The sequence below is a fragment of the Myotis brandtii genome, unplaced genomic scaffold (assembly GCF_000412655.1).
Source record: "Myotis brandtii unplaced genomic scaffold, ASM41265v1 scaffold208, whole genome shotgun sequence".
In the NCBI taxonomy this organism is placed as follows: Eukaryota; Metazoa; Chordata; class Mammalia; order Chiroptera; family Vespertilionidae; genus Myotis; species Myotis brandtii.
In genome coordinates this window covers 1,011,875-1,039,194 of record NW_005357764.1, presented here as the reverse complement: position 1 = coordinate 1,039,194, position 27,320 = coordinate 1,011,875, and the positions used below count along the sequence as shown (strand labels likewise).

General features: G+C 37.2%; 1 protein-coding gene across 10 annotated transcripts in view; it reads left to right on the top strand.

The window, feature by feature from the left end:
* The window catches only part of KIAA1109 (KIAA1109 ortholog), a 157,701-nt gene that overhangs the window by 66,188 nt on the left and 64,193 nt on the right, over window positions 1–27,320 (top strand). For 9 of the 10 annotated variants that reach the window (XM_014539037.1, XM_014539038.1, XM_014539041.1 and 6 more), the window contains 20 exons: window positions 934–1,054; window positions 1,839–1,985; window positions 2,301–2,428; window positions 2,956–3,155; window positions 5,235–5,432; window positions 6,044–6,255; window positions 8,494–8,645; window positions 9,100–9,250; window positions 9,417–9,569; window positions 11,120–11,360; window positions 13,190–13,332; window positions 13,807–14,026; window positions 14,475–14,633; window positions 16,147–16,322; window positions 17,336–17,511; window positions 19,908–20,614; window positions 21,289–21,534; window positions 22,013–22,106; window positions 24,893–24,943; window positions 26,895–27,101. In XM_014539037.1, coding sequence (XP_014394523.1) covers window positions 934–1,054; window positions 1,839–1,985; window positions 2,301–2,428; window positions 2,956–3,155; window positions 5,235–5,432; window positions 6,044–6,255; window positions 8,494–8,645; window positions 9,100–9,250; window positions 9,417–9,569; window positions 11,120–11,360; window positions 13,190–13,332; window positions 13,807–14,026; window positions 14,475–14,633; window positions 16,147–16,322; window positions 17,336–17,511; window positions 19,908–20,614; window positions 21,289–21,534; window positions 22,013–22,106; window positions 24,893–24,943; window positions 26,895–27,101 — 3,882 coding nt within the window. The remainder of the gene's footprint in view (window positions 1–933; window positions 1,055–1,838; window positions 1,986–2,300; window positions 2,429–2,955; window positions 3,156–5,234; window positions 5,433–6,043; window positions 6,256–8,493; window positions 8,646–9,099; window positions 9,251–9,416; window positions 9,570–11,119; window positions 11,361–13,189; window positions 13,333–13,806; window positions 14,027–14,474; window positions 14,634–16,146; window positions 16,323–17,335; window positions 17,512–19,907; window positions 20,615–21,288; window positions 21,535–22,012; window positions 22,107–24,892; window positions 24,944–26,894; window positions 27,102–27,320) is intronic. The other variant, XM_014539039.1, reaches the window with a different exon arrangement.

The window sequence follows — 27,320 nt, the reverse complement described above, 5'->3', positions numbered from 1 at the left end:
GCGGGGCCGGCGAGCAGGCAGTGCCAGGTCTCCAGCCAAGGTGGGTGCCAGTGGGGGCCCCCCAACGGCCCTGCCTACTGGTTGCCCCACAGATGGCCCTGATTGCCAGCCAGGCCTAGGGACCCTATCCTATATATTGGGAACAGTCTCTTAGATTTAAAAATTAAGGCTACTCTAACACTGAAAAAACAGGATGATGCAGCGATGACATGCATGGACTCTGGCTTGCACATTTTGTGGTCAGCCCTGATTCTGACAGTTATAACTGTGTGACAAAGCCAATTCTCTCTGCTTTAGTTTTTCCACCCATAAGATGGGGGAAATGGTACTACTGCCTCAGAAGAATCATGTTATGTACTACTTTTATTAATCAGGGCAAAAAAATGTAGCTGCCCATACAATAGCAAGATGCCTTTGACCTGTATGAAAAGTATGGTCATTGGTGCATGCAGCGTCCTGGATTGTGAGAGGGATATCCGACTGCTGATTTAGGCCCGACATCCCCCGAGAGGTCCCGGATTGCGAGAGGGCGCAGGCCAGGATGAGGGAACCCCCTCCCAAGCATGAATTTAGTGTACCAGGCCTCTAGTATGTTCATAAAGAAGAATGTTGATGATGGCTATTTGATTGAACAAAAATGAAGATATGTTTAAAAATGTCTGTTTCACTTAGTTATCATTTGTTACTTTTCAGTCCAAATAATTATATTGCAATATTATAAGAATTATATTGCATTATAGTTTTCATTTTTTTTGCTTTTGGGCTGATGAGCATAAAATGATCACATACCCAGTACCTAATTATTATGTTTGATATTACTATTATCTAGTTTATTTAGGGAGACAAAACGAACATGAATAAACTCTAGAATGTAATGTAATGGAACAGATTCAATAAACTAAAGTTTCTCATTTTCTGTTTCTCCTCCTGCAGGTATATCGAAGCGATGGTTCATTATGCTCACATCCGCCATCCAGCTGCAATTGTGGATGACCTTCATGCCAAGGTCCTCAGGGAAGCTATGCAAAATAGCAGGACTACCTTCTCAGAAAATGTAAGAATTTTTTATCCAGTAAAGTATGGCAAACTGAATATTCTTCATGTGCATATAATATTCAAACTTGAAAAAATGGAATGTATTAAATTTTTATTAGTTATTTAAATTGGAACACATGGACATTTCTAAACAGTCTTTATATGTCAGTGGCTCCATATAGAACTATGCTATAGATTAAATAGTAGTCAACTATTTATTAAAATGTGGCTTTATTTTTTTTTTTTTTTCAGAAAGTAGCTTAATTTCAGGCCTTTCCTAAAGAGTGTTGGTCCCAAGTGAACAAGCGCTCTCTAGGACTGGTGCATTTGTTTTCTAAGAAAGCAAGCTGCATATTATTTTGACTTTCCTCTATGATTAGATAACTTGTCTCCTAATATTTTTGAGATTATTTTTGTTCACCTCAATGAGCCAAGTCACTGCCCTCTGGTGTGTCGTATTCCATTTATGCCATGGTCCAAGCGCGAAGCCATTTCTTAGTAGTCACTTCCTGGTGCTCTTTTGGTGACTCTCCACTTGACTTTCAAATTTATCTGGGTCATATTTGGACCAGGGCCCAGAGGCAAAGTACAAGTGAGGCTGATTGTTTTTAGTGATCCACTTATTCAAAATATATACTGAAGCTGCCAACCTGTTTGAACTTTAAGACTAGGGGTGCTAACCCAATGGCAGCTGGCATACCCATGGGCATAAAGAGCAGAGTGAATGAGCAGGTTGCTGTTGCAGATGATGTGGAAATTATGAAATGTTTGTGAAATAATAATTCTACTTGCACTCTTTTTAGTTATCTTCCAAACAAGATGTTAGAGGAACAAAAACTGAGCACACTACCATAGGAATGACTAACCAAGGACAAGCACAGACAGATCTTATCATGAAACAAGATAATGTGACAATTAAAGGTCTTCAAGCTAATGTCAGCATACCAAAGGTAACAATTTAATATTTTAAAAAAAATTTTCTGAAAGAAGAGGACATATATTTTATTCCCTCGATGACTGAATGTAAAAATTAACATAATGTAAATAAGTTTACTTAAGTAGAATATTGGGCAAGTTATACTAGATTCATCCAGTAAGAATTTAATTACAATTATTTTATGAGATTCTATATTTGTAAGCTTTGTCTTCATAACTCTCAGACACTTAGATACACTATTCCTAATAGTAGCTTTGCCATTTTTCTGTGTATCTTATATTTGATAATTTTTACTTTTCAATGACATTTATGCCATTTTCTGTGTTAGGTAAACTTATGTTTGTTACAAGCCTCAGTGGAAGAATCTCCAAGTACAGCTTCCAGTAGAAGCATGACTCACATGTCTCTGGTTGCATTGTGTTTTGACAGAATTGCTACACAAGTTCGTATGAACAGGTAAAAAAGATTTCATTAATTTGAGCCATGATTATCTTGCTGGATGGAAAAGCAGGCCTTAATAATCTTCTTAATACATAAAACTGGTATTGGAATTTCAAATCTTGTTTTGTAGGTATTTGAAAGTTTGTACTGTTTTTATTCATACTATATTTTAGTAAACACTGAAGAATTTGTTATGAATATTGGTTTAATTAAAGCAGTGGAATGTTTCCGTTTTTAAAAAATGTTTTTTATTGATTTCAGAGAGAGAAAGGGAGAGGGAGAGAGGGCTAGAAATATCAATGATGAGAATCTTTGGTAGGCTGCCTCCTCCACACCCCCTACTGGGGATCAAACCCGCAACCTGGGCATGTGCCCTGACCGGGAACCGAACCATGACCTCCTAGTTCATAAGTTGATGTTCAATCATTGAGCCATACTGGCCAGGCTGGAATGTTTTTTTTAGGCCACTTATTAATTAAATGTTGTTCCTGAACTGTTTAAATGTTTAAATGTTAATCATACTCTCTCTCTTTTCTGTGAAGAGGTGTGGTTGAAGAGATTTCAAACAACACTGAACCTGGTCGGACATCACAGTTTGATAGGTATGTCCACGCCTCTAAAATGCAGCCACAGTCGTCTGGATCTCTCAGATCAAACACCGGAGCAGAAAAAGGCAAAGAAATTGCTGCCAAGTTAAACATTCATCGAGTTCATGGGCAACTCAGGGGTCTTGATACAAAAGGTAGGATTTTACAACAAATATTTTTTCTGTGGCATGTATAAATATAAGAGGATTTTGCAAAAGAAAACATTCTTTTCCTTTGAATATTGCTACACTTTTAGTAGTTTAAAAGAAAGGTATTTTCTGCACTATATTAAACACATAGTATTTAACTATTCCTTATTCACATTCTATGTAGAACAGAAGGTAAACTTTGGTAGGGAAGAAAGTGATATGGCCCCAAATTAGGAACCCATCTGATTTCTTCATTATGTCTGCTGCTCATTAGAGAGTCTGGTCTTTATAGTCTTTCTTACTTTTTTAAATTGTTCTGTTGGCACAACTTTATTGAAAATTATTAATTACAATATCAAAAGTAGATAACCAAGTCTGTAAAATACAGCAGCAACAAGAGTGATAGCCATGGCTATGCTTCTTAGAGTCCCTGGTGAGGTAAGAGAGAACACTAGACACGTCACATACCATTTCAGTATTTTTGACAAAACTCTGTGCCTGTGCTCATTTAGAGGCTAAGTGATCTCAGATTGTCAGAGATTCAATCCAGAAAGAAATGAGTTTATTAGTCTTAATTGATATGGTTGCTATGCTAATCTCCATCTGGGATAGGTGACGAGTCCCGAATGAGCAAGTCATTTCCTTGAATTTGCTCACTGTATTATGTAGGCTCTGAAGGTTCCATAACGGCTGTCTGTGTTCTGGGTCTGTGTAACTGCTGAGGCTTTCTCAAGGCTTTCCAGAGAAAGAGATTGTTCCCGACTCCCTGAGTTCTGTAGTCCTAACACTGGTGCAGAATACAGCAGCTTGTATAGAAAAAGATTTATCCTCAGTTCTGTAGTTTGCACTGTTAGCCAGTTTGTACTTTGGTGTTGTATAGACTGCAGGCAGTAACTAAATATAATTTTGAAAGGGACACTACCCAGATAGAACTTACCAAAGACAAAACTCCTAAAGAAATTTTAAGGAGATCATTGTGTAAAGTTGTAGGAAAAAAAAAAAATGTCTTTGCTTATAGGTACATAAGATATCTTTGAAAAGATACTCAATAAATCTAATGACATATGTTACCTGTAGGGAGGGGAAGTGTATGTCTTGGGGTTTTACTGTGAACCCTTTGTACTCTTTAAGTGAGTGTATTACCTAATCAAAAAAATGTATAAATTCAAGTTAAGTCCTCACCTAATACAATATTTCAGAATAAGTTCATGGAATTAGACAGATAAAATATAAATGTAAAGTATAGTATTTTCTTGGTGGAATATTTCATAGCTATTAAAATAATTTTAACAATAATAATTTTTAATGAGTTGAAATTATCATGGTTACTGTTGCATAAAAATTGGGAACAAAGCTGGGTTTGTAAAATGATCTCTAAATAGCTAGAAGGAAACTTACTCCGAATGTAATAAGCCAGTTATCTATGGATGATAAATTTACCAGTGTTTTTTTAAAATCTTTTTTGTTATGTTTTTCTGTATTCATTAACTATAATCAGAGAAATTTTAAAAAGTAAGGTAAGAAGTAAGAAAATAATGCCAGGAACTTGGGATGTTCATTTCTACATTGCATTTGGTAAGCAGTGAAATATTGCAATGACTGTGATGAATTGTAGTTATATAGGATATGTTAGCATAAAGCCATTTTTTAGTAAATGCTGTTATTGTATTAGAAAATAATGTTTTTTCTAAAGCTGGATAATTAAAATAATTTTTTATTTTATAAAATGATGAGAAAGTATTTAAAAATAGTGTATTATGAAGCTGAATTATGCAGAAGCTTTTTAGCTTTAGATTTTTAGAGTACCATGTAATCTTTCAGAAATGAATCCATTCTGCCTTTGGGCAATTATTTGTTAATTCTGGATTCATCTTTCCCCCCCTTACTTCAATGTGATTCTGGCAATTTGTAAGCAGTACAAAGTTAGGCAGCATTATTTTTGAGTTGGTTCATTTGTTTATTTTTCTTTTTGACTAAGATATCTTTTGATCGTAACCACTGTGCCAAATGTTTACATTGTTTGTTTTAAAAATATATAAAACCTCTATCTTTAAAAGTGGTGGTTTTGTTCTCTTTTGGTGATAGATATCGGCACCTGTGCCATCACTGCGATTCCCTTCGAGAAGTCCAAAGTCTTATTTACTCTGGAAGAGCTGGATGAGTTTACTTTTGTGGATGAGACTGACCAGCAAGCTATTCCGGATATAACTCGAATGGGTCCCAGCCAAGAAAAATGGGGTTGGATAATGTTTGAATGTGGACTTGAAAATTTAACCATAAAAGGTAGGTTTTTAAAAAATAATTCTGCGTAAGTGGGTACAAATTGGCCCCACGTTGCTGAAATGCTTTACACTCATGACTTTCAATAGTCTGAATCAGCAAATTCAAGCTGAAAGTGTGGTAGCTGGGATTATTCACCAGGGGTGGATGCCCCATCCCGATTCCTCCATTGTGTGATCCAAAACTAGCAGAGCATCTAGACATGTAAAAACCTCAGTGTCTGAGCAGAGCAGTCTTGGCTCAAGTCAAAGCCACCCAGCTTTTGAAAGCTTGTGTCTTTGGAAACTGGATCTTTGATTAGCAGAGCTTTACCATTTAGGATGAAAATATTTCAAATCCTTTATTCAGTGAGACAGAGTCTGACTTACAATTATGTGTGTTTTCTTATACATTATTGAGTAATATATTAAAATATGAAGGCTGACTTGTGTATAAGACTTTTAGATTTAGTCCTATATAATAATAATAGTAGTTGTATATTTATAGATAAGGGCAAGTTTTGGTGAGAATAAAAGGGGTCTTTGTGAGATTTTAATTTTTATCTTTATGGATACAGTAGAGTACATCACTGAGATACCGAGTGTTTTAATAAATACATTCTCGTATTTATATAGGAGGAAGACAGTCCGGTGCTGTTTTGTATAATACTTTTGGAACGATGGGCAAAGCTAGTGTCACAGAAGGGGGTGGAGTGCTGACATCCAATAATTCTTCTGATTCTCCGACCGGCAGTGGCTATAACACCGACGTCTCTGATGATAATCTTCCTTGTGATCGAACAAGCCCTTCTTCAGACTTAAATGGAAATTCTGTTTCCGATGAGCAGGTTGGTAATAATGCTTTGGAAACATGAGCAGGTTTCTAATAATAATGCTTTGGAAACATAACATAGAAAATGACGTACCAACTCAAAATTAACTTCTGAAGTATATTTGCTTGTCTTTTTGTAGTTTGGATTTTGCTTAAGTCAAGGCATTTTGATGATTACACTTCTACTAGAGCAGCGGTTCTCAACCTGTGGGTCGCAACCCCTTTGGGGGTCGAACGACCCTTTCACAGGGGTAGCCTAAAACCATCGGGAAACACATATATAATTACATATTGTTTTTGTGATTAATCCCTATGCTTTAATTCAATTTGTAACAATGAAATTGGGGGTCACCACAACATGAGGAACTGTATTAAAGGGTTGTGGCATTAGGAAGGTTGAGAACCACTGTACTAGAGTATAATTTTTGTAGGCACCAATGCCTAAATATGTTTATATCTATCATAGTACCTAGCATAATACTGTGTTCATATTAGGCACTTAAAATATCTGCTGAATTAATGAATTAATAGAATTTCAAAAAAGCAGGCTTTGTTTTTATGTTGTTTGAATGATTTTAGCAGAATCACTTTTTAAATAATTAGTTTTGTTACTGGTAATATTTCATGTAAGTTCTTAATATTTTTGTCAATATCTGCCAGTTTCATTTAGGGTCCTGAAGAATACCTTCAGTGTCACTCATTTATTATTTTTATTAGGGTAGAATTTCATAGTGATGAGTATAGGAACAGCAATAATGAAAATATTTAAAATTCTAGATTACTAAAGAGTTGTGTCACTGATTGGTGACCTGGGGCAAATTATTTTCCCTTTCCCGAGTTTCTTCATCTATAAAGGAGTATTGTAAGGACATTGCTCTTCTAAAGTTGTGAAGATTGGAGGAGACAGTACACAGGAAAGGCTTAACTCAGTGTCTATCACACAGTGAGAACTTGGTAATGTATGTGTACTATATGTTACATAGACTCCTAATGGAATCTGAGGCAGCTTTATCTTGAAATACTTAAATATTTCTGCAGCCAGCAATTTTAATAAAAATACCAGGTGTGGGGTAAATAGCTTCTCATCAGTTCAGATTAGGTTTTGATGCCACATTTACAGAAAAATATTAGATTTTATTTTTTTAATCTTTATTGTTGAAAATATTACATAGGTCCTCCTTTTCCCCCCATTAACCTTTTCCAACCCTCTTCCATACCTTCCTCCCCCAGACCCTCACCACCCCATTGTCTGTGTCCACGGGTTATGCATATATGCATACAAGTTCATTGGTTGATCTCTTCCCACCCACCTTCCCCTGGCTTCCCTCTGAGGTTCAACAGTCTGTTCAAGCTTCTATGTCTCTGGGTCTATTTTTGATCCTCAGTTTATTTGGTTCATTAGATTCCACATATAAGTGAGATCATGTGGTACTTATCTTTCTCTGACTGGCTTATTTCAGAATGTCATGGATTTTAGAATTGCAAATAAGGGAGTGTGGACTTATATGTAGTGCCTGCTGACTTTAAAATCACTGAGGCCTATAGTTCACATTGTTCTGTAACACTTAGGACTCACAGGTGTTTTGTGTGTATTCATTCCTTAATCACCACACAAGAAAATGCCAGTCTTTTCTTTATCTTGACCAATGATATCTCTTTTTTTTAAATTAATTTTTATTTATTTATTTTTTTTGCTAAAAGTATTACAAAGGGTATTACATATGTGTCCTTTTTTTCCCCCTGCCCTTGACAATCCCCTGCCCTCCCTTACCCCCCAGTGTCTTATGTCCATTAGTTATGCTTATATGCATGCATACATTGACCAATGATATCTCAAACTGAATCCAGAGACTTTAAGTAGATGTAAAAGGCAGGAGACTTTTTTTTTTAATATCATGCTTCTTACCTGCCTACATTTTGAAGGTTGGTGATTACACCTCTAAAAGATATTCCCATTTCTCAATATAGCTTTAGATAATAGCATGTAAGATAACATAAGAATTTTTTGTAGAGTGTTATTTGAAAATGTGTTACAATAGTATTTATTATGGCTCTTTATTTGGAAGTTTGAAATATTCTGTTAAATGGAAAAGGAAATTGATTGCAATAGGAGGCAGAAGACCTTAATTCTACCACCCACTCTGCTCAAGAGTTGTGTGGCTTCTGGCAAGTTACCTCTTTCTCTCACTTTCCTCATCTAGAAAAAATAACTTAATGCCCCTAAACAAAAAGTTTTGGGTGTTCTATTATTTAGGATGAAGGAGTTGAATCTGATGATTTGAAGAAAGATGTGCCTCTTATGCCGCCACCTCCCGATTCCTGCAGCATGAAGCTGACCATCCAGGAGATTTGGTTTAGTTTCGCAGCTCCCACCAACGTGAGGTCTCCCACTCATGCATTTTCTAGGTAAAAAGTCTGAAAAGTGTACTACTGTCGCTTGGTGTTTCTTTATTTAAATGGCATGCAGTTCTGTTTCATGCATGTTTTGAATTACTTTTTGGATATATCTAATATGAGGGCTGCCACCTCTTCCCCATCTTTCCTACCTCAGACTCTCCTTATTGTCAGCTTGTTTGACCATTTTTCTTTTCTAGGGCTTAGTTTTACTTTCACATGTCACCCTGCCATTAACTTATTTTTTTCACCTCTAATAAGCTTTTTAATATTTTTTCTTTTCTATTATCTGTTCTCTGAATATCATGAATTATGAAGTTATATCTTCATAATTTATCTGGTGGTCAAAAGGAAAAGTAATTTGCCTAAATAAAATAGCTGCTAAGAACAGTAGAGATGGAAGATCATTTGAAATAAAATAAAATCTTGACGCTCGTTTTTATAATTTTCTAAAATAAATCTGAAGGCAGCTAAACCTCTTAAGCACTGCGACCCCCGCGGTGGGTGCGTGGCTCGTTCCTGTTGACCAGCTCAAGTCGTCCTTGAACAAATTGGAAACAGAGGGAACGCTGAGACTCTGTGCTGTGATGGGATGCATCATGACTGAAGCGCTAGAGGTAAGTCTTCAACAATACATGGAGATACAGAATTTATTGAAGACGATCCTGACCATTTATCATTGTTGGGAAACATCTAACTTGTGAGTACTTAGTGACTGGATGCCTTTCATTTGTACTATCTTTAATACATCATTGTAAGCCTGTTATCTTTGCTTTGTTTCAGAATAAAAGTATGCATTTTCCCCTAAGAAGTAAATACAACAGACTTACAAAACTGGCTCGCTTTCTCCAAGAAAACCCTTCTTGTTTACTGTGTAATATACTCCACCACTACCTGCACCAGGCAAATTACTCCACCATCGAGGATGCTACAATGGTGAGTGACTGAAACCATGTGTTAGCTCTGAAGTAGCCTCTGTTCTGTTGAGGAACCATTGACCTGCAGGATTTGAGATGCATATGGGAAGTCCAGAGGAGAAATGTGGTTAGAAATACAGGCTCATAGACAACAGCAGGCTCAGATTAATGATTTGGGAGTTGACAACATGAAGGTGTTAAAAGCTGTTGACGTGGATGAGACTTCTAGGGATGGAGGGTTGAGTAAGAACCCGGTCAAGGATGGATCCCAGAAGAATACCAATATTAAATAGGTGGGGAAGGTGGATGGAGGTACATAGAGTGCTGAGGAGGGAAAGGAGAGCCAGGAAAGAATGTCTGGAAGCCAAAGTATAGTGAGTTGCGAGTAAGAGAGTAATCACTAGAGTCAAATATCATAGCAATGTTTAATAAAATAAGGACTCATTTGTGATGGGGGGATATTATGTAATTGTACAAAATAAATATACTATCTCTGCCCCTTGAAAAGCACTTCAGAAGGTGACACATACCTAGGGGTGTAGAACTGGAGGAGCTTCCTTCTCCTCGCCAAGCTCTGGTCAATAGAGAATACATGAGAATCTGAAGCCAAATTAGTGGTCAATGTATCCATATTGGTAATGGCCAGTCAAGCTCCTATTTACCTCCAATGCCAGAATCTCCCGTAAGTCATGGATATAAAAAAGGTACTTGGCCTGAGGCTGGTAGAGTTTCTAGTTTCTACTGCCACCTGAGAGTTGAGGACTGGGAGTCCCCAATGTGAGGCTAACTTACCCATGATGCCGTAGGCAGAGACGGGAACAGAGAGAATGACTTCATTTCCATGGGTGCTCTGCCCAGGTATGCTTTCCATTAAGAGGAAGGACCACTTGAGCCTGGGAATGAAAGGGCAGGTGCAGAAAGTAAATGAGGTTCTTCTAACACAGGGAATCGTAGGAAAGGGGATGGACAGGAGTTGGATATTTTCTCCTCAGGCTAAGGCTCTAATAGGAAAAAGAGCCAAGTTTTCTTTCTTACAATCATAACCATGTGAAATCAAATATATTCTAAATTTTATCATTGTTAGTAATACATTTAACTTTCAAAGCAGTTACAAATCCAGCTATATCCAGCATTTACCTATAGAAATTTATTATTTTTAATGCTAAAAATAATCTCTGGAGGGAATAATTTCATTCCCTTTTTGCTTAATGAATATTCCAGGTTGTTCAAAATACATTTGATTCTTCAATTGGCAAAAGATAAAGTGGATTGAATGCTTCTTCAGAAGAACCCCAGTCTTGTACCTGCATTTAGTTTTATTTCCCTGGAGCTGCTGTGCTGTTCATGACAGGAGAAGCAACCTTGTGTTTAGAGATTGAGTTCTGTTGTCAGCTCGAAACACTGACTTTCTTGTGTAACCTTGGACAAATTACTTAACATATAAATTCTGGTTTCCTCATTTCCCAGTGGGGGTTATGAGAGTTAAATGAATAAATATATGCAAAGCACTTAAATGGTAACTGTTATTATATAGTAAGGTGACTTCTAACCACATCATTGTTGTTACAGGGTGATGGACTTCCTGCCTTGGTAACCTTAAAGAAAGGGTTAGTTGCCCTGGCAAGGCAGTGGATGAAGTTCATTGTGGTGACACCAACCTTTAAAGGAGTCAACTTACATCGGCCAGCTCAGCCCGTGAAGCCCCAAGCAGCTGTGGACCATGAACACGAAGATGGCTTTGGGCTGGACAATGGAGGTGGTCTTCAAAGTGATACCAGTGCTGATGGAGCAGAATTTGAATTTGATGCAGGTAATTTTGTAAATATTTTAGCTAGTTATTATGCACTTGGTAACCTAGTACATGTGATAATTTTAATGATTTGTGTCCCAAATTTGATATTTCAATTGTCATGGTTTAATTATATAAGTATGGTTTGTATTAGTCCAAATTAAATGCTAATAATGTTGGAATCTCATACAGATTTGATTCTCAAGTTTAATTTTGTGAAATATAGTAGACTTCTTCTCCTAACCTATCCAGTCTAAACAACAGATATCTTTGTATAACTAGAATATTTTGAGTTAATCACATTAACCTCTATTTAAAAATTATATCTATCTCTTTATCATCTTGCCCTGTGCCTTTATTTTATTATTTTTTTATATTTAAAGAATAAATATTTATGTTTGGTATTGAGGTACTCACTGAATAAGGTAAAAATAAATTACAATGATTGATAAATAACTGTGGTATGATAGCAATTAATCAACCTCTGGGTCACTGCTTAATTAAAAAGCATAGTCTTCTAAATATGATCTCAAAAACCTCAGCAACACATAATATCATGGTAATTACAGTAAATGTGTACATTGCAGTGAGAAAGAAGGTCTTCTCAAAGTGATCTGGCACCATGCATTTTATAATAGTAAACTTTCCCACCAGAGATGTCACACCTCTCTACTTGTCCTGTGCCTTTAAAGGAGCCTTTGAATTTTACTCAGTGCTTGTTCAGATCTGAGTTTATGTAATATTTGGAGGCCTGTGCTCAGCCTCAGATTCTGAGAGCCTGATGGCTGTGCCAGAACACAGGCAGTACCCCTGTGTTTCACAGTGTATAGGTTGGGCACAAAGGGGGGGGCGGGTGTCATAGCTCTTTGTATGGAAAATTAATAATGCAGGCATAAACTCCATGTTTCACATACAACTGTAAACTGACTTTTGCCCCACCCTATACATACTTTAATGCTTTTTCAAAGTTTAATTATTATTATTATTATTATTATGAAATGTACTATGCACTGCAATTTATCTTATGATAATTTGAAAAAATATTAGAAGTACCATGGGCAAAGAAAGCAGTCTTAAAATTAGAGCTTTCAGAACATCTATATATAAAAAAGGCTAATATGCAAATTGTCCCCTTGGGAGATTGACCGGGAGACCAGGAGTTCGATTGCTCGCTATGATGTGCGCTGACCACCAGGGGGTGGCGTGGAACAAAGGAAGGCCCCAGCTGGCAGCCAGCAGCCAGGGAAGGAAGGCCCTGGCCAGCAGCCGGAAGGCCCCAATGGCCCTGATCGCAAGCCAGGCCTAGGGACCCTACTGTGTACGAATTTTGTGCACTGAGCCTCTAATTGATATATAATCCTTTACCCAGTTTTTCTTTTTGGTTTTCAAACATTTTTAAATTATATTTAAGAAATGAATGTTTTATGAGTAATAGGCTGGATTTTATTATTTATTTTGATAAATTTCAAGTCTGTACAAAAGTTGAAAGAATAGTGTAGTAACTATCCCTTTTAATTAATTATCTACAAATGCCTGTGTTAATCTGTGAAAATTCTGTGCTCTCTTGAGCTGAGTTGAATTGGTTTTTGGTCTCTTACCATTTGGGTGGCATATTTGAGATTGAATAGAAGCTGTTTATTCCTTTTTTGAGACTTAGTGAGAAGATTGGAGTTGGAAGAGTAACATAAAAATTTAAAAAGGAGTGAATATTACAGAAGATTCCACAATGAACTTGTCAAGGAATATCTACGGCTGAGAGTAGAGCCACCACCAAGAACACTGGAGTTGATGCTTAAGGAGCATGTCTGACAATCGCAGCCCTTTTCACTCACTCTTTTCACTGATTTCAGCCACAGTCAGCGAGCACACGATGCTGCTGGAAGGAACAGCCAGCCGACCTCCCCCCAGCGGCTCTGGGCCTGTGACTGGCGCTGAGATAATGAGGAAACTCTCCAAGACTCACACCCACAGTGACTCTGCATTAAAGATAAAGGTTCATTATTACTGTTTTTAGTTAGTGTTAGTTAGACTTGCAGAGAATACCTAACTTTTGCCATCTCAAATTCAACTATTAGGTGTCCACCCTAAAGATTTAAATTTAGTAAAAGTAGTATTTTTACATTGAAATTAACATGATTAGTAACTTTTAGTGTGCACATTTCTTTGAAAATTATATCATCAGTAGTAATTAATATTGAATAAGGACTACTTTAACTATCAGGCCTTAGGGCTCTCTTTTAAACTTATTGAATATTAAATAAAATACAATATTGAGAATATTGATCATCTTATAATTGTGCATGATCAATATACAGTTTGAGTGAGGCTGTTTTATGTTTTCAGTGATGTTGTTTTGTTTGGTATTGAGTGAACCGTAGTAAGCAGTAATGGCAAGGGTAACAGCAGTTGTAGTTCTCAGCCGTCACATTTGTGTGTGTAAGGAAGAGCCTGTGTGGTTTCTCTGCAGGGCATCCACCCATACCACTCCCTGAGCTACACCAGTGGAGACACCGCCACGGATTCTCCAGTGCATGTGGGCCGTGTTGGGATGCCAGTGAAGGAGAGTCCACGGAAGGAGAGCCTGCTCAGCTACCTGACTGGGAGCTTCCCAAGCTTGCACAACCTCCTGGAGGGCACTCCTCAAAGGAGCAGTGCAGCTGTGAAAAGTAACTCCCTGACGAGAACAGGTGTGGCCTTGGTTTTGACAATTACAAGTTTACTTCTGTGGGAGAATTAAAAAAAAAAAAAGGTTTAAGATTTTTAGATATATACTTTGGATGCATAACTAATCTTTCATATTGCAACTTATCTCTGAGAGAGTATTTTGGGAAACTTCTCTTTGTAACAGGTTAGTATCTTCTTGCCCTTAGTTTGCATTTTTAAATTGTAGCATTTGACAGCCAAGGTGTGATGTGGGTTGATGTCTAGACCAGACAAAAAATGAATTTTTCCATGGTATTATAAATAAGTTATTTATTAGTGCCTTAATATCCAAATACCAATGTCATACTATGAATTTGAAAACATCTGCATATATAGGTATTTTAATGTGACTTTTCAAAAAAATTACATAAATCACATTTTCTCCTCCTTAGTACATAAGTAATATTATACTCAGTAAAACTTTATTTTCAGGAAATACAGTGGCTACAGATATGTTATCTGAACACCCCTTGCTATCTGAGCCATCATCTGTGAGTTTCTATAACTGGATGTCCAATGCGGTGGGTAATCGAGGAAGCGTGGTGCAGGAATCTCCTGTCACAAAGTCAGGGCACAACAGTCTTCCAACAGGTATGGACTTGTCACATTATTTTGCTTAACCATCTAAGGGGCACCTGTTAAGTTATTGCAAAATCCTGTTTTTCAGAGAATGATTAAAAAAATCTCAAATGCTTAAGTATTGTTTTAGTTGAAATTGACCCATTTATGAACTGCCTTTGATAATTTAGCAGCTGAGGGAGTCATAAGCAGTCACTCAATGTTTCTGTGGAAAGTCAAGCGCGAGAGCGTCTATAATTTAAAGAATTTAAAACTTCCATTTAATGTGGCTGGTTTAATTTCAAAACACCAAAAGGAGGTAAATAAAAAATACAGTGTATAATTACAACATCGTATACTTACAACACAGAAAGTATTTTCAGTTTATCCAGATTTCTCTGGGACATAATAACTCGCATTCTTATGCTCTTTGTCGTTACTTAAATATTTAATTAAATCTAAGGGAGTACTAAGAAGAATAAAGTAAGGTTCTTGCCCTCAAGGAGAGAAATAAATCAGGGCAATTTATAAATTTTTAAAAGAATATGTATAAGTAGCAAGAAGACTAGTAGGGAATTCACAAGGAAGGATTGGTGGCTATCTCCTGAAGTAAAAGTGGAGTCATCTCTTCTATTTTGTGTGTGTGTGTGTTCAAATTTACTAGACATATATTTGTTTGTTTTTTAGTAAACAATTTTTTAAGAAAAAGAATATGTGAGGTAGCCCTTGATTCTAGTCATCGAAGGCAGCTAAAATTAATCTGTGTAACAGCTATTGGGATAGCTAGTAAATTCTGTTCAGACAGAAAATACGAAATTATGAAAAGTGGTTGACACATGACTACTTAGTCCTTTTTGTTGCTGGTGTGTGGACCATTTTTGAACCTGGAGTGAAGTGGTGAGCAGGTGATGAATTCTAACTGTACCTTAGTCCTCAGTGTCAGCCTTAGCTGAAGAAGATGGAAGAATGTGTTTGCCCGTGTCAGCACTTTGCTGGGGCTGGTTTCCCTGTTGCACAGTTTAAGTTTCAGGAGAGCCAGAAAGGAACATTTCCTGTCTATCAGAGGCCCTTTGTCTGGAGGTTAAAGAAGAAAGGGAGGAAGAGGAAAGAAAGTGCCAATTATTGTCGTTCCACCTCGGGGAAGGTCATTGGGAGGAAGTTTGTATGTGCTACTTGGGGCATGATAGTCTGCCTCCTCTTGCTGCTTTCTGTGGCCCAGCTGCTTTCTGCACCTCTGCTTCTGGGTGCCCAGCTGAGGGGATGGCAGAGGCTCTTCCAGATGCAGAAGTCTATATATTCTGGGCTGGCTGGCTGTCATGAAGACTTCATGTATGAGGACAACGGATATTTTCTAAAAATTTAGCTTAATTTCACTTTTTATTAATCACATCTGTAAAATAACCTAAAAGTGCTACTTTTTCTCTTTAATTTAAATGGTCTGGTAATACTGTTCCATACAGGCTTTGTAAGTTTACTTCGCCGTGCCCCTTTATGCCTTTTATTTTCCAATACTTTAGATTTCATTCTTGAACATTTCTCCTGTTAGGTGTTGTGCCCAATCTTCCCACAATACCCTCAGCCTCAGATTTCAACACCATCTTGTCTAGTGACCAGAACACTCTGGATGGGACCCCTTCTCAGCACAGTATGAGTCAGGATGATGTGGCAGGTGTAGAAGAAGCCAACCAAGGTTTTCCTGCGGTTCAGCTGGCTGACGCCCAGGTGAGCCAGCCTGTTCCTCCCAGTTGTTGAAATCCTCTTAGGCAACACTGAGCAGCTGAAGCATCTCTAATTCACCTTGGAATTTAGTGAAAACCTTTGTTCTGTGCTTGTCTACCAAAGCCTTCATGCAAAAAAGGAGGAGCTTTCAAAAAGGACATGGGCTAATTAAGCATCTATAGCAGTGATGGCGAACCTTTTGAGCTCGGCGTGTCAGCATTTTGGAAAACCCTAACTTAACTCTGGTGCCGTGTCACATATAGAAATTTTTTGATATTTGCAACCATAGTAAAACAAAGACTTATATTTTTGATATTTATTTTATATATTTAAATGCCATTTAACAAAGAAAAATCAACCAAAAAAATGAGTTCGCGTGTCACCTCTGACACGCGTGTCATAGGTTCGCCATCACTGATCTATAGTCATTAAACAGAAGAGTGGCATAGTTGTTTATCTTATATGGTAACATTATTTGGAGATACAGATTGGCTAAATATCATGACTAGAAAGATAAATTTAATCATATCCTATTGTGTTCAGTGCTATGATAAGACTTTCTTTGAATGAGCAGTGGGGAGCCATTGAAGATTTTAGAGCAGAGAAATAATGTGACAAGAACTAGACATGGGCAGCAATGTGCTAAATGGATTGAGTTAGAGAAACAAGGTGAAAAGATGAGTTACTGAAACAGTTCACACGTGGTAATGAGGCTTAGATGGCTGTGGCTTTGATAAGGTAAAGAGGAAATATTATGAAAGTCTTATTTAATGGCTTAAATATGGAGAGTACAAAGCAAAATCTTTGAAATCTTTTTAGTTCTTCAAGTGACCAGAGGCAAGTGGGAGAGTGGGCCACAGGCATTAACAGGTTAAGTATAATTAGATTATATTTATTACAGAAGACCTTTTTGTGTTTCACCCTACACATATGTACTGGGGTAGGATAAGAAAAAACGCTGCAGTAAATGATGAATTATATAAATTGCACCAATATGAATGTGTTATGTCTTTTAGGTTGTTTTCAAGCCTCTTCTGAGTCACACAGGGATTCAGTCCCAGGATGCGATGCCACTGTGCTACCGCATGTACTTTGGCGAACACCTTTCATTTTCAGGGACACTGGACTGTCTCCGAGCAGATATCGTGGACTCAGACACAGCCAAGGAGAGAAAAAGCAAAAGGGCAAGAAGGTGTCTTGTGTTATTGTTGTTTTCATGTAAAATTTTGTACAAGGGTAATAATACCTGTTTGTTTTTAACTTTGCTTCCTTCTCATGGTAATGAGAAATTAATTTTAGTATCTTAATGAGAAGACAATTTCCATTTAACCAAAATAGTAGCCACATTAACAGGTTATGAGGCCTGTTTTTAGGCCTCTTTTTGAACCATGTTAGCACATCCATGAGAGTGAGCCACATACATGTGGTGATGTAGACACGTAGAATTTATTTACTGTTGCACTAGTTAAATTTTTATGATCTTATGGATTTTAATTTTGTACCTTTTATTTAGAATTTATTCCTGGCCTCCTTTCTGAGTTGACTTGTCGCAGGTGGTATTTTCTATTAGGAACAGAATAGAGGTCATACAGAGGCTAGCCATCAGAAACAAAGACACAGGAATGCCAAATGTAGAGTGGAGAGAGTTAAGAATCATCTTTTACTATCATTCTTTATTGTCATGGATAGTTCTTCAGTTTCTTCACTGTTTGTATAGGAAGTAATATGCCTACTAATAAGATTTGTCTAATATTTTGAGAACTTGAATTTTACTTTGGGTAGATCTTGCTAAAGTGTATGGGAATAATAGAATATGGACATAGGTAGCCTTTCTGACATGAGGTTGTTTGTGACATGCTTGGTTTCATCCAATTTGTGCTTTTGCAAGGTAAAATGAAAGTAAAATGCACATGTATCTAACATAGAGCTAAGTGAAATATATTTTTCATTTGAAATACTCTACTTAAAATTTTAAATAATTTAACAAAATTGGCTTTAAAAATTTCATGACAATTCTGTGTAGATAAATAGAGCCTTCTTTTAGTTTGTTTTAGGTTTAAATATTCGAGGATTTTCTAATGACACAGGAACATGGCAATTGCAGTCTTTTCTATTAAAAGAAGAAAGTCCTTGCTTTTCACATTGTGTGGTACCAAGCAATGACTGTTCAAGCTAAAAACCTTAATGATTATTAGGATTACTTTTGTTTTTAGATCTTACAAAATGTCAAAAAATTAAAATCTTTCTTACTGTTTATTATAAATATATAGAAAATGATAAATATAGTAAAATTAATATTTAGTACATTGTAATTGAGAATATTTTGAAATTAAATTTCCTTCTGTAAGACTCATCAAAGGGTGGTTTGAATAGTTCTTGCCTTCTTGTCATGTGATTCACAATAAAGAATGAGCACCTTTTCTGTGCCTTGGCAAAATGTCCTACTTCACTAAGTATTGACCAGTTTCCAACATTTTATCCTTTGCATTTTAATGTCATGTAGCATTGTCACAAGTTCCTTTTACTGTGTATTTTTTTGCCAGAATCACTTCCTCCTGGTTGTCCTCATCCTTTTTTTTTTTTTTTAAATATATTTCATTGATTTTTTTTACAGAGAGGAAGGGAGAGGGATAGAGAGTTGGAAACATCGATGAGAGAGAAACATCGATCAGCTGCCTCCTGCACACTCCCTACTGGGGATGTGCCTGCAACCAAGGTACATGCCCTTGACTGGAATCAAACCTGGGACCCTTCAGTCCGCAGGCCGACGCTCTATCCACTGAGCCAAACCGGTCAGGGCTCCTCATCCTTTTTGTTGCAACCAGTTTCCTCTTCATGCCAATAAGTGTGACTTCCCTGCGCTCCTTTGGCTGCATATCTAGTTTCTAGAACAGCGAAGTGGCAACATCTCCATGGTCAGCTGTTTCTTCTATAGCTCCATTTACATTTAACTGAATTTCACTACCAGCCTTATAATTTTTTTTTGTTTTATTGCTGCATTTTTATCCTTGCTGTACAATTCCCTGTTCGATTATCATAATCTTTTTTTTTTTTTAATGTCACAAGGAGGCAACACACTATATGCTTCCCTGTCTGGGTGTGAATGCATAACAAATGTGCATTGACCAATCACTGACAGACTTTGACAAAGTGATATGATTGGTCACTGATCACGATGCCTGTCCGTTATTTATGTAGTGACTCATGGACTGAAGAGCTAGCAGCAAGTTTGTGCTTTATGCAATTGTTCGCAGTAAATTTTGAACCATGTTGTTAGGGAACTGGTGTTATTTAAACTATGATAACAAATCCCTTCACATTGGAATCATCAGTGTGGTATAACATCGTTGGCAAGAAAAATTGTTTTATCTCTTCACTGAAATCATTAACATAAGGCTAATTTTGACTAGTCAACTTATAAAAAGTTGACTTAGTGAAAAAAGTAAACTACTTGATTTCATGCTGAAAAGTATTTAAATGACTTATAAACATATTATCTTGGAGATTATTTTGCTAATAAATTAATAAAGATTGTACAGTCTAGAAAAGAGAAAATAAAAACCTTGTCATTTGTTTTCACATTTTTAGGCAAGGTCATGTGAATCTTCCTCCACTTGAGTTCAAACCGGCATTAATGTTGGAAACCTTTAGCATCAGTGCAGTCATGATGGAAAAGTCTGTGTGCACCCCTCAGAACTCCACCAACGCTCTTTCTTTCCATGATCTTAACAAGCGTTACTACAATACCTTCCACTGCAACTTCACCATTTCCTGTCAGTCTATAAGCCAGCACGTGGACATGGCTTTGGTTCGTCTCATTCATCAGTTCAGTACAATGATAGATGACATCAAAGCGACTCAGACTGACATTAAACTGAGCAGATACACAGCTGGATCAGCTTCGCCAACACCTACCTTTAGAACCAGAAAACATCGGGATTTCCGCTCCTCTGACTTCAGCCGCAGTTCCAGAGGAAGTCTTAATGGTGGCACCAGAGTAAATAATGCAAAGAACAAACGGACCAACCCTGAGAATAACAAAAAGGAATCTCGAAACAAAAACTCATTGGGAAGATCTGAGAGAAGAACCTCCAAAGTGTCTAGGAAAGGCTCCAAGGACGTGGTGGATCACATGGCGATCCCCATGGATGACTCTGACTCCATTACCGTGTCAGAGCAGAGTGAACCCTCTGCCGAGTGCTGGCAGAACATGTACAAACTGCTGAACTTCTATTCTCTCATCTCTGATCCAACAGGAATACTGGAAAAATCTTCAGACGCATTTGGACCAGCAGGTAATGGATGTTTCATATTTTTTAAATTGCTGTTTAGAATTGCAAACATACTAAGAAAGGCTTCAGGTTGTTCATGATGTTTTCTTTTTTTGTTTTGTTAATCCTCACTCGAGGATATTTCTCCATTGATCTTTTAGAGAGAGTGGAAGAGAGAGGGAAAGACAGAGAGGAACATCCATGTGAGAGAGACATATCCATTGGTTGCCTCCTGCACGTGCCCTGACCAGGGCCTGGGCCAGGGAGGAGCCTGCAACCAAGGTACATGCCCCTGATCAGAATCAAACCCGGGACTCTTTGGTCCCCACGCTGATGCTCTATCACTGAGCCAAACTGGCTAGGGCTCATGAGGTTTTTTTTCATGTGATGAGTGGATAATTGAGATGCACAGCAGTTGGCAGTCAGGAGAGAATAGTCATGTGGTCAGAACTCCTGTGCCCCATTTCCCACCCTCTCTAACCTTGTGCAAGGTGCTCTGGTAGAGCCACACACACCTGCTGTCAATGACTGTTTGCTTTCAGTGTGACCAAGGGAAGATGTAGAAATACTTTAAAAGTCATTTTGGTAGGGAAGAGGAGGAGGAGAGCTGGTCAGGAAAAGGAAGGAAAGAGAAATAAGTGTCCTTTCATTCCGCAGTTTTCATGTCTAAACTTGTGTGTTTCTGTTTACTTATGAAGGCGTTCGGAGCCCGACAGAGCCAACCTGTAAAGTGGTGTTTGAGAATGAACAGGACAATAACAGTGTGACAAAAACGCAGAGGAAGCGCAGCTTGGTGACAGCGGAGCCCCAGCATGTCACCCTGATCGTGTTCGGGATCGGCATGGTGAACCGCACACACCTGGAGGCGGACATCGGTGGGCTCACAATGGAGTCCGAGCTGAAGAGGATTCATGGCAGCTTCACACTGAAGGAGAAGATGAAAGGTATGGCACGTTCCCATATTGCTGATGCTTTTCTGAAAACTGACTCCATCTCCCCAATTCCTGTTTGGCAGTTGTTCTAGAAAACCAAACTTCCAGGTAGATCAGAGAGTTAATTTATGTAGTTTCTTTTTCCTATTTTTATTTTATAAAAATTTCCAAATGTTCTGCACTAAGTATTACTTCTGAGATTTAAAATGTCATTAGGCTATTTAATGCCCTTTAGGCTCTGTACTGCATGATTGGCATGTTAAACTGAATATTTAGTATTATTCCAATTTTAACATATTATATACATATATGTATACATGAACACAGAAATAAAACTTCAAGGAAATTTTAAAAAGTAGTTTCAAAATAGTTTAAATTTTATGTAACTTTAAAATTATCTTTTGTCACTGAACATTTTATGAGTAAAATGCAAATTTAATATGAAGTGTAATTATTATAATTCATATAATTATTTTTCATCACATTTAAGATGTTTTACATCAAAAGATGACTGAGACATGTGCCACTGCGCATATTGGTGGGGTTAATATTGTGCTGCTTGAAGGGATCACACCAAATATACAGTAAGTGTATTGATTTTTATTCTTAAATTTGTTTGTTATAGTTTATAGGAAACTTAAAATTCATTGGATAAATCCCACACTTGCTGAATTTTGAAATTTATATACTTAATGTTTCAGATATTATGATTTCTGTCATTAAGAATATCACACAATGAAATGTTTTAGAAAAGTGATTTTGCCTTTCTGAAAGTGGTTTTACTACCTCCTTCACCCCTCTTTAAAAGTAGACTCCTGGGACATTGTAAGATTATGTATCAAGAAAAATGATTACTAGTGCAAATTTTGGTTAAACATAAGATGCAAAAGCTGGCACAATTCAAATAGTTAAATAAAACAAAATTATAGTCAAAGGATATAGACTGTCTTGGTTTTATGTTAAGCAATCATTACCCATATTCATGTTGGGTTTTAAAACTTCCTCTTGCCATTTTTGCAGTTAAACAATTTTACTGTAATGCCTTAGAGACCCTTCTAATAGTATAGGTAAGCTTCTTATAGTGACGACTAGAGGCCCGGTGCACAAAATTCATGCACTCAGGGTTGGGGGTGGGGTGGGGACCTTCAGCTCCGCCTGTGCCCTCTTGCAGTCTGGGAGCCCTTGGGGGATGTCCGACTGATTGCTTAGGCCCACACCCTCTGGAGAGCAGGCCTAAGTTGGTGGTCAGACATCCTTAGCGCTGCCACGGAGGTGGGAGAAGCTCCCGTCACCGCGGCTGTGCTTGCCAGTTGTGAGCTGGGCTTCTGGCTGAGCGGTGCTCCCCCTGTGGGAGCGCACTGACCACCAGGGGGAAGCTCCTGTGTTGAGTGTCTGTCCCCTGGTGGTCAGTGCGTGTCATAGCAACCAGTCGTTCCATCATTTGGTCGATTTGCATATTATCCTTTTATTATATAGGATGGTCTTTGGTTGATTACTTCCCACCCACAATAGGGCTAGGGAAGGACCGTAGGAGGGCTCCAGGGCATGTCTGGCCCGTCTCGCTCAGTCCCAATCGGCCGGACCCCAGCAGCAAGCTAACCTACTAGTCAGAGCATCTGCCCCCTGGTGGTTAGTGCACGTCATAGCAAGTGGTTGAGTGGCCTTAGCATATCATTAGTATATTATGCTTTGATTGGTTGAATGGATGACCAGACGACCAGACACTTAGCATATTAGGCTTTTATTATATAGGATGACAATCCATATCACTTTTCTTTTGACTGTCCTTTTCCCTTATAAGTTCTATTCTTGGATCTGTTTAGAATTATTACCTTTACACATGATATTCAGATTACTCATCTATTATCAATACATTAAAACATTTACTTGGTTCACACAATTTGGGATTACAGACCTTCATTCCTAATTTCCTTTCAATGGAGCAGTTTTATGTTAAAATTATAAAATGTGCTTAGGTTAGATTTTGAGAATTTGCTTTTAAGGTTATAACTAGATATATATGTCCTACAATGGTCCTAGAAAGCCTCTATCATGTTAATTACTGACTAAATAGGGGATTTGGTTCAGCATTGTAAAAATTACACATTAGTCATAGATTGGCTAGTTACAGGTCTATTAATAATATTTTAAACATATTTTAATGTGATAGCTATATGGGGGAATATTTCCTGAAATAGATGTGTAAGTCTTGCTGGAGAATTTGGACCTGAAACCTTGGAATGAAAGAGAACATATTTTATATTAGCTGCCTGAATGTTCCAGTTTGTATTTCTTAAGAAGTCTTTCAAAAGACCAGGAAATCCAGTAGTTGGGAGAGACAAGATCTTTCCTGATCATTCACTGTGGGAGAAGGGCTCTCATGTAACAACTGTTATCTTAAGAAGCACATACTGTGGAGTCTCATAGATTATTTACAATTCTGTGACCTAGGGTGGCTTTATCCCCCTCAGGGAACAATAAATTAAGATTCAGAAAGATCAAAGTGTTTGCCTAAAATGCTTCAGATGGTACAGTAAGAAGGAAGAGAGGCCTGAATCCCACCTTCTGGCACCTCACCGTGTTGCTTCTGTACACAGTCCTCACAGACCTCCGGCTCCACATCCCCTGTTGACGAAATTAAAGTACCATGCTCACCAACCTATTCAGAAAGTAAAATAAATTTCTTTACATGTCCTATGTGTTTTATTTACTGTCCTATTGGATTCCTTGTCTCCATTTTCTATTAGCTTTTAAGACAGTGGTTCTCAACCTTCTGGCCCTTTAAATACAGTTCCTCATGTTGTGACCCAACCATAAAATTATTTTCGTTGCTACTTCATAACTGTAATGTTGCTACTGTTATGAATCGTAATGTAAATATCTGATATGCAGGATGGTCTTAGGCGACCCCTGTGAAAGGGTCGTTCGACCGCCAAAGGGGTCGCGACCCACAGGTTGACAACCGCTGTTTTAAGAGAAGGGCATAAATAGTCTCTAAACTTGCAAAAGCATATTTATCGAACAGACTTTCTAAGTATTAGATAGTTGATTTTTTTTTTTTGCCTTTAGGAAAAAAAATCATAGGAAAGATCCCTTAACTTTTATATTTGAAAAATAAAAGTTATTACTCACTGCTAGATTCTAGTAGTGTTAAGTGTTCCTGGACTTATTCTTTGGCTTTTTATTTCCAATTTCAAAGAAAAGGAAACAGAACTAAAAAAGTAGTTTAAAAGGTTCTTTGAAGGAAAATTGTAAAAGTGGGAAATAAGAAAAGCTTTCCAGATGATCGGTCATGTTGTAACTGATTTATGCATGAATGCTTATCTGCTTCCTTTTTGTTTCCTGCTTCCTCTTGAATCTTCATCTGTAGACTGGAGGATTTTCCTACATCTCCTACAAGCACAGCCAAACAAGAGTTTCTGTATGTCATATTATTCTTTTTCATGGACTTTGTGATTAACATAGCACTGAATAGTTTTAAGGATAATGTTATCTGCATGGCTGTGAATGTATGTAGTTAGTTATTATTTTGTAGTTTTAACATAGACCCTTTTGTAGATTAAAGCTTACTGGTATTCAGCAAACACACAGGTAACGGCTACCTTTTTGCTTTGTTGTTGAAAGATTGTAGCACTGTAGGTGTGCATTGCTTGTGCTCTTTTTAGACATGTTACTGTCAAAATTTATATTATCACATATCCTTGTTAATGTTTGATGTGATAGTAAAAGCCAAAGTGTTTCACTTTGCAAAAGATTTTTCACTAATTGCAAAAATAATTATTAAAACTAACATTGAAAATATCTACACATCTCAACCTTATGGTCCTGTTTTAAGATGAGGAGTGTTTATTGCTCTGTTGACAGATTTTATATATGACTTTTCTATATGTGCTTCTGTATTTTGATTGCCTTGATTTGACTCATGTATATCTGATATTTTGTAGTAGTGAGCTATATTGAGTGCTATATTTAAAAATATTCATCACATGAGTCTTATCACTGTGACAAATTAATGTGTTACTTAGCACTGGTTATTTCTTTGGGCATTTTCTGTAAAATTTGAATATGTTGAATAAATATTTGAATCTGTATATTAAGTTCCATTCTGGTAAGATTATCATACTTGGTGAGATTTGTTTCATTGCATAATGATAACAGGCCATAGACAAAATATCAATTACCAGCCCTTTGTTGAGATTAATGTGATCTATATCTCTTTATCAGCCAATTAGAAGTACTAAAAAAGAATAAATTCACTAATTTTAAATTAGAGAAATTATTGTTTTCTAGAAATCACTCTTCCATATTAATGCCATTTTAATAGGTATTGAAAAAAAAAACTACCAGTAAATCCACTTTAGTAGTCATAGTAGCTGGAGAGGATTTATTGTTTCCCTTTCATCACGGAGTGCTTTGCTAAATCTATTTATTTTTCAAGAATCCTTTGCTCATTTGAAAGATAGCATTTATGTTAGAGGCCATCTTTTTACTATCTGGGCCTTTCCTGGTGCAGTTGATTGACAGGCACCTTTCCATTGTATGCCAACGACTGCTTTGTCATGGTTTCTGCACATGTGACCTATCACATGCTATCTGCGTAATTCCATAGTTGCCGTGTTGAGAGCCATTCTTCTGCTGTACTTCTTTCTGCTCATTCATTTCACAAGATTCAGTGAGTGCTTATCACATTCAGGGTACTGTTCTAGCCACGGGAAAGAGAGTATAAGAGATCAAGAGAGAGAATATTTCTGCTTTATGTCTATATCAGTAAAGCGTCGCAGTTTTTAAATAAGTAGTAGTTACTTGTTATGAATTGACTTCTGTCATTTCTTTGTTACTCACTGAAAATAGAAAATTCAAGTTAATTTCTTCCTTCCTGTTAATTTCTCTTAGTATATTTTAATATATTAGATGATTATTAATTTGTTTAGATTTTAAGAAGTATATTGCATTTTTATCTTTTCATGTTCAGTGTTTGTGCTTTCTTAGTGGTTGTATAGATCCTAAAATAAGTTGGAGGAGAATAGTGGAGTTCTGAATGGAGAAAAAAAGTGAAAATGGAATTTTGTGTTGCATGTATGTAATGTGTCAGTGTTCATGCTTTTACTTACACAAGATCCCAGACATATGTTCTTCTATAAAGTCTGTATTAAAATAGAATATTTGGTGTGTCTAGCAAACATTGTAAAATAAATGTATTTCAATATTTATAGAATACTTATTCAATGTATGATTTAAACACATGAAAAAAATATTAATGTGTTTAGTTCAATGAGTAACTTAAAAGCACTTGTCTTGCTCTCAATAATACTACTTTTCAAAATTTATCTTTACTTGGCTATATTTTAATAGTCCTCCTTTCCTGTTGCTAGAACTGTAGTGAAATGCAGTATCGCCAAGTCCCAGGCCCTCTACAGTGCCCAGAGAGGGTTGAAGACGAACAACGCTGCTGTGTTCAAAGTCGGAGCTATCAGCATCAACATTCCACAGCACCCCGCCACCTTACATAGCATGATGGTTCGGAGTTCTCACCAGCTGTCGAAGCAGATCTCAGACCTCATCAGACAACCTTCTACACTGTAAGTTATTCCATCAAGTTTTGTCATTCTCTACAATTCTTTGCTGTGTGAACAGCAATATAGAAGAAGACTGAGCATTGACCATGATAGACACAGGGGCAGGTGGAAAGTAATCAAACATGATGGTAGGTAGTACTGGATATTATATTATACTAGAGGCCCGGTGCACAAATTTGTGCACACTCGGGGGTTGGGGGGGCCCTCAGCCCGGCCTGGACC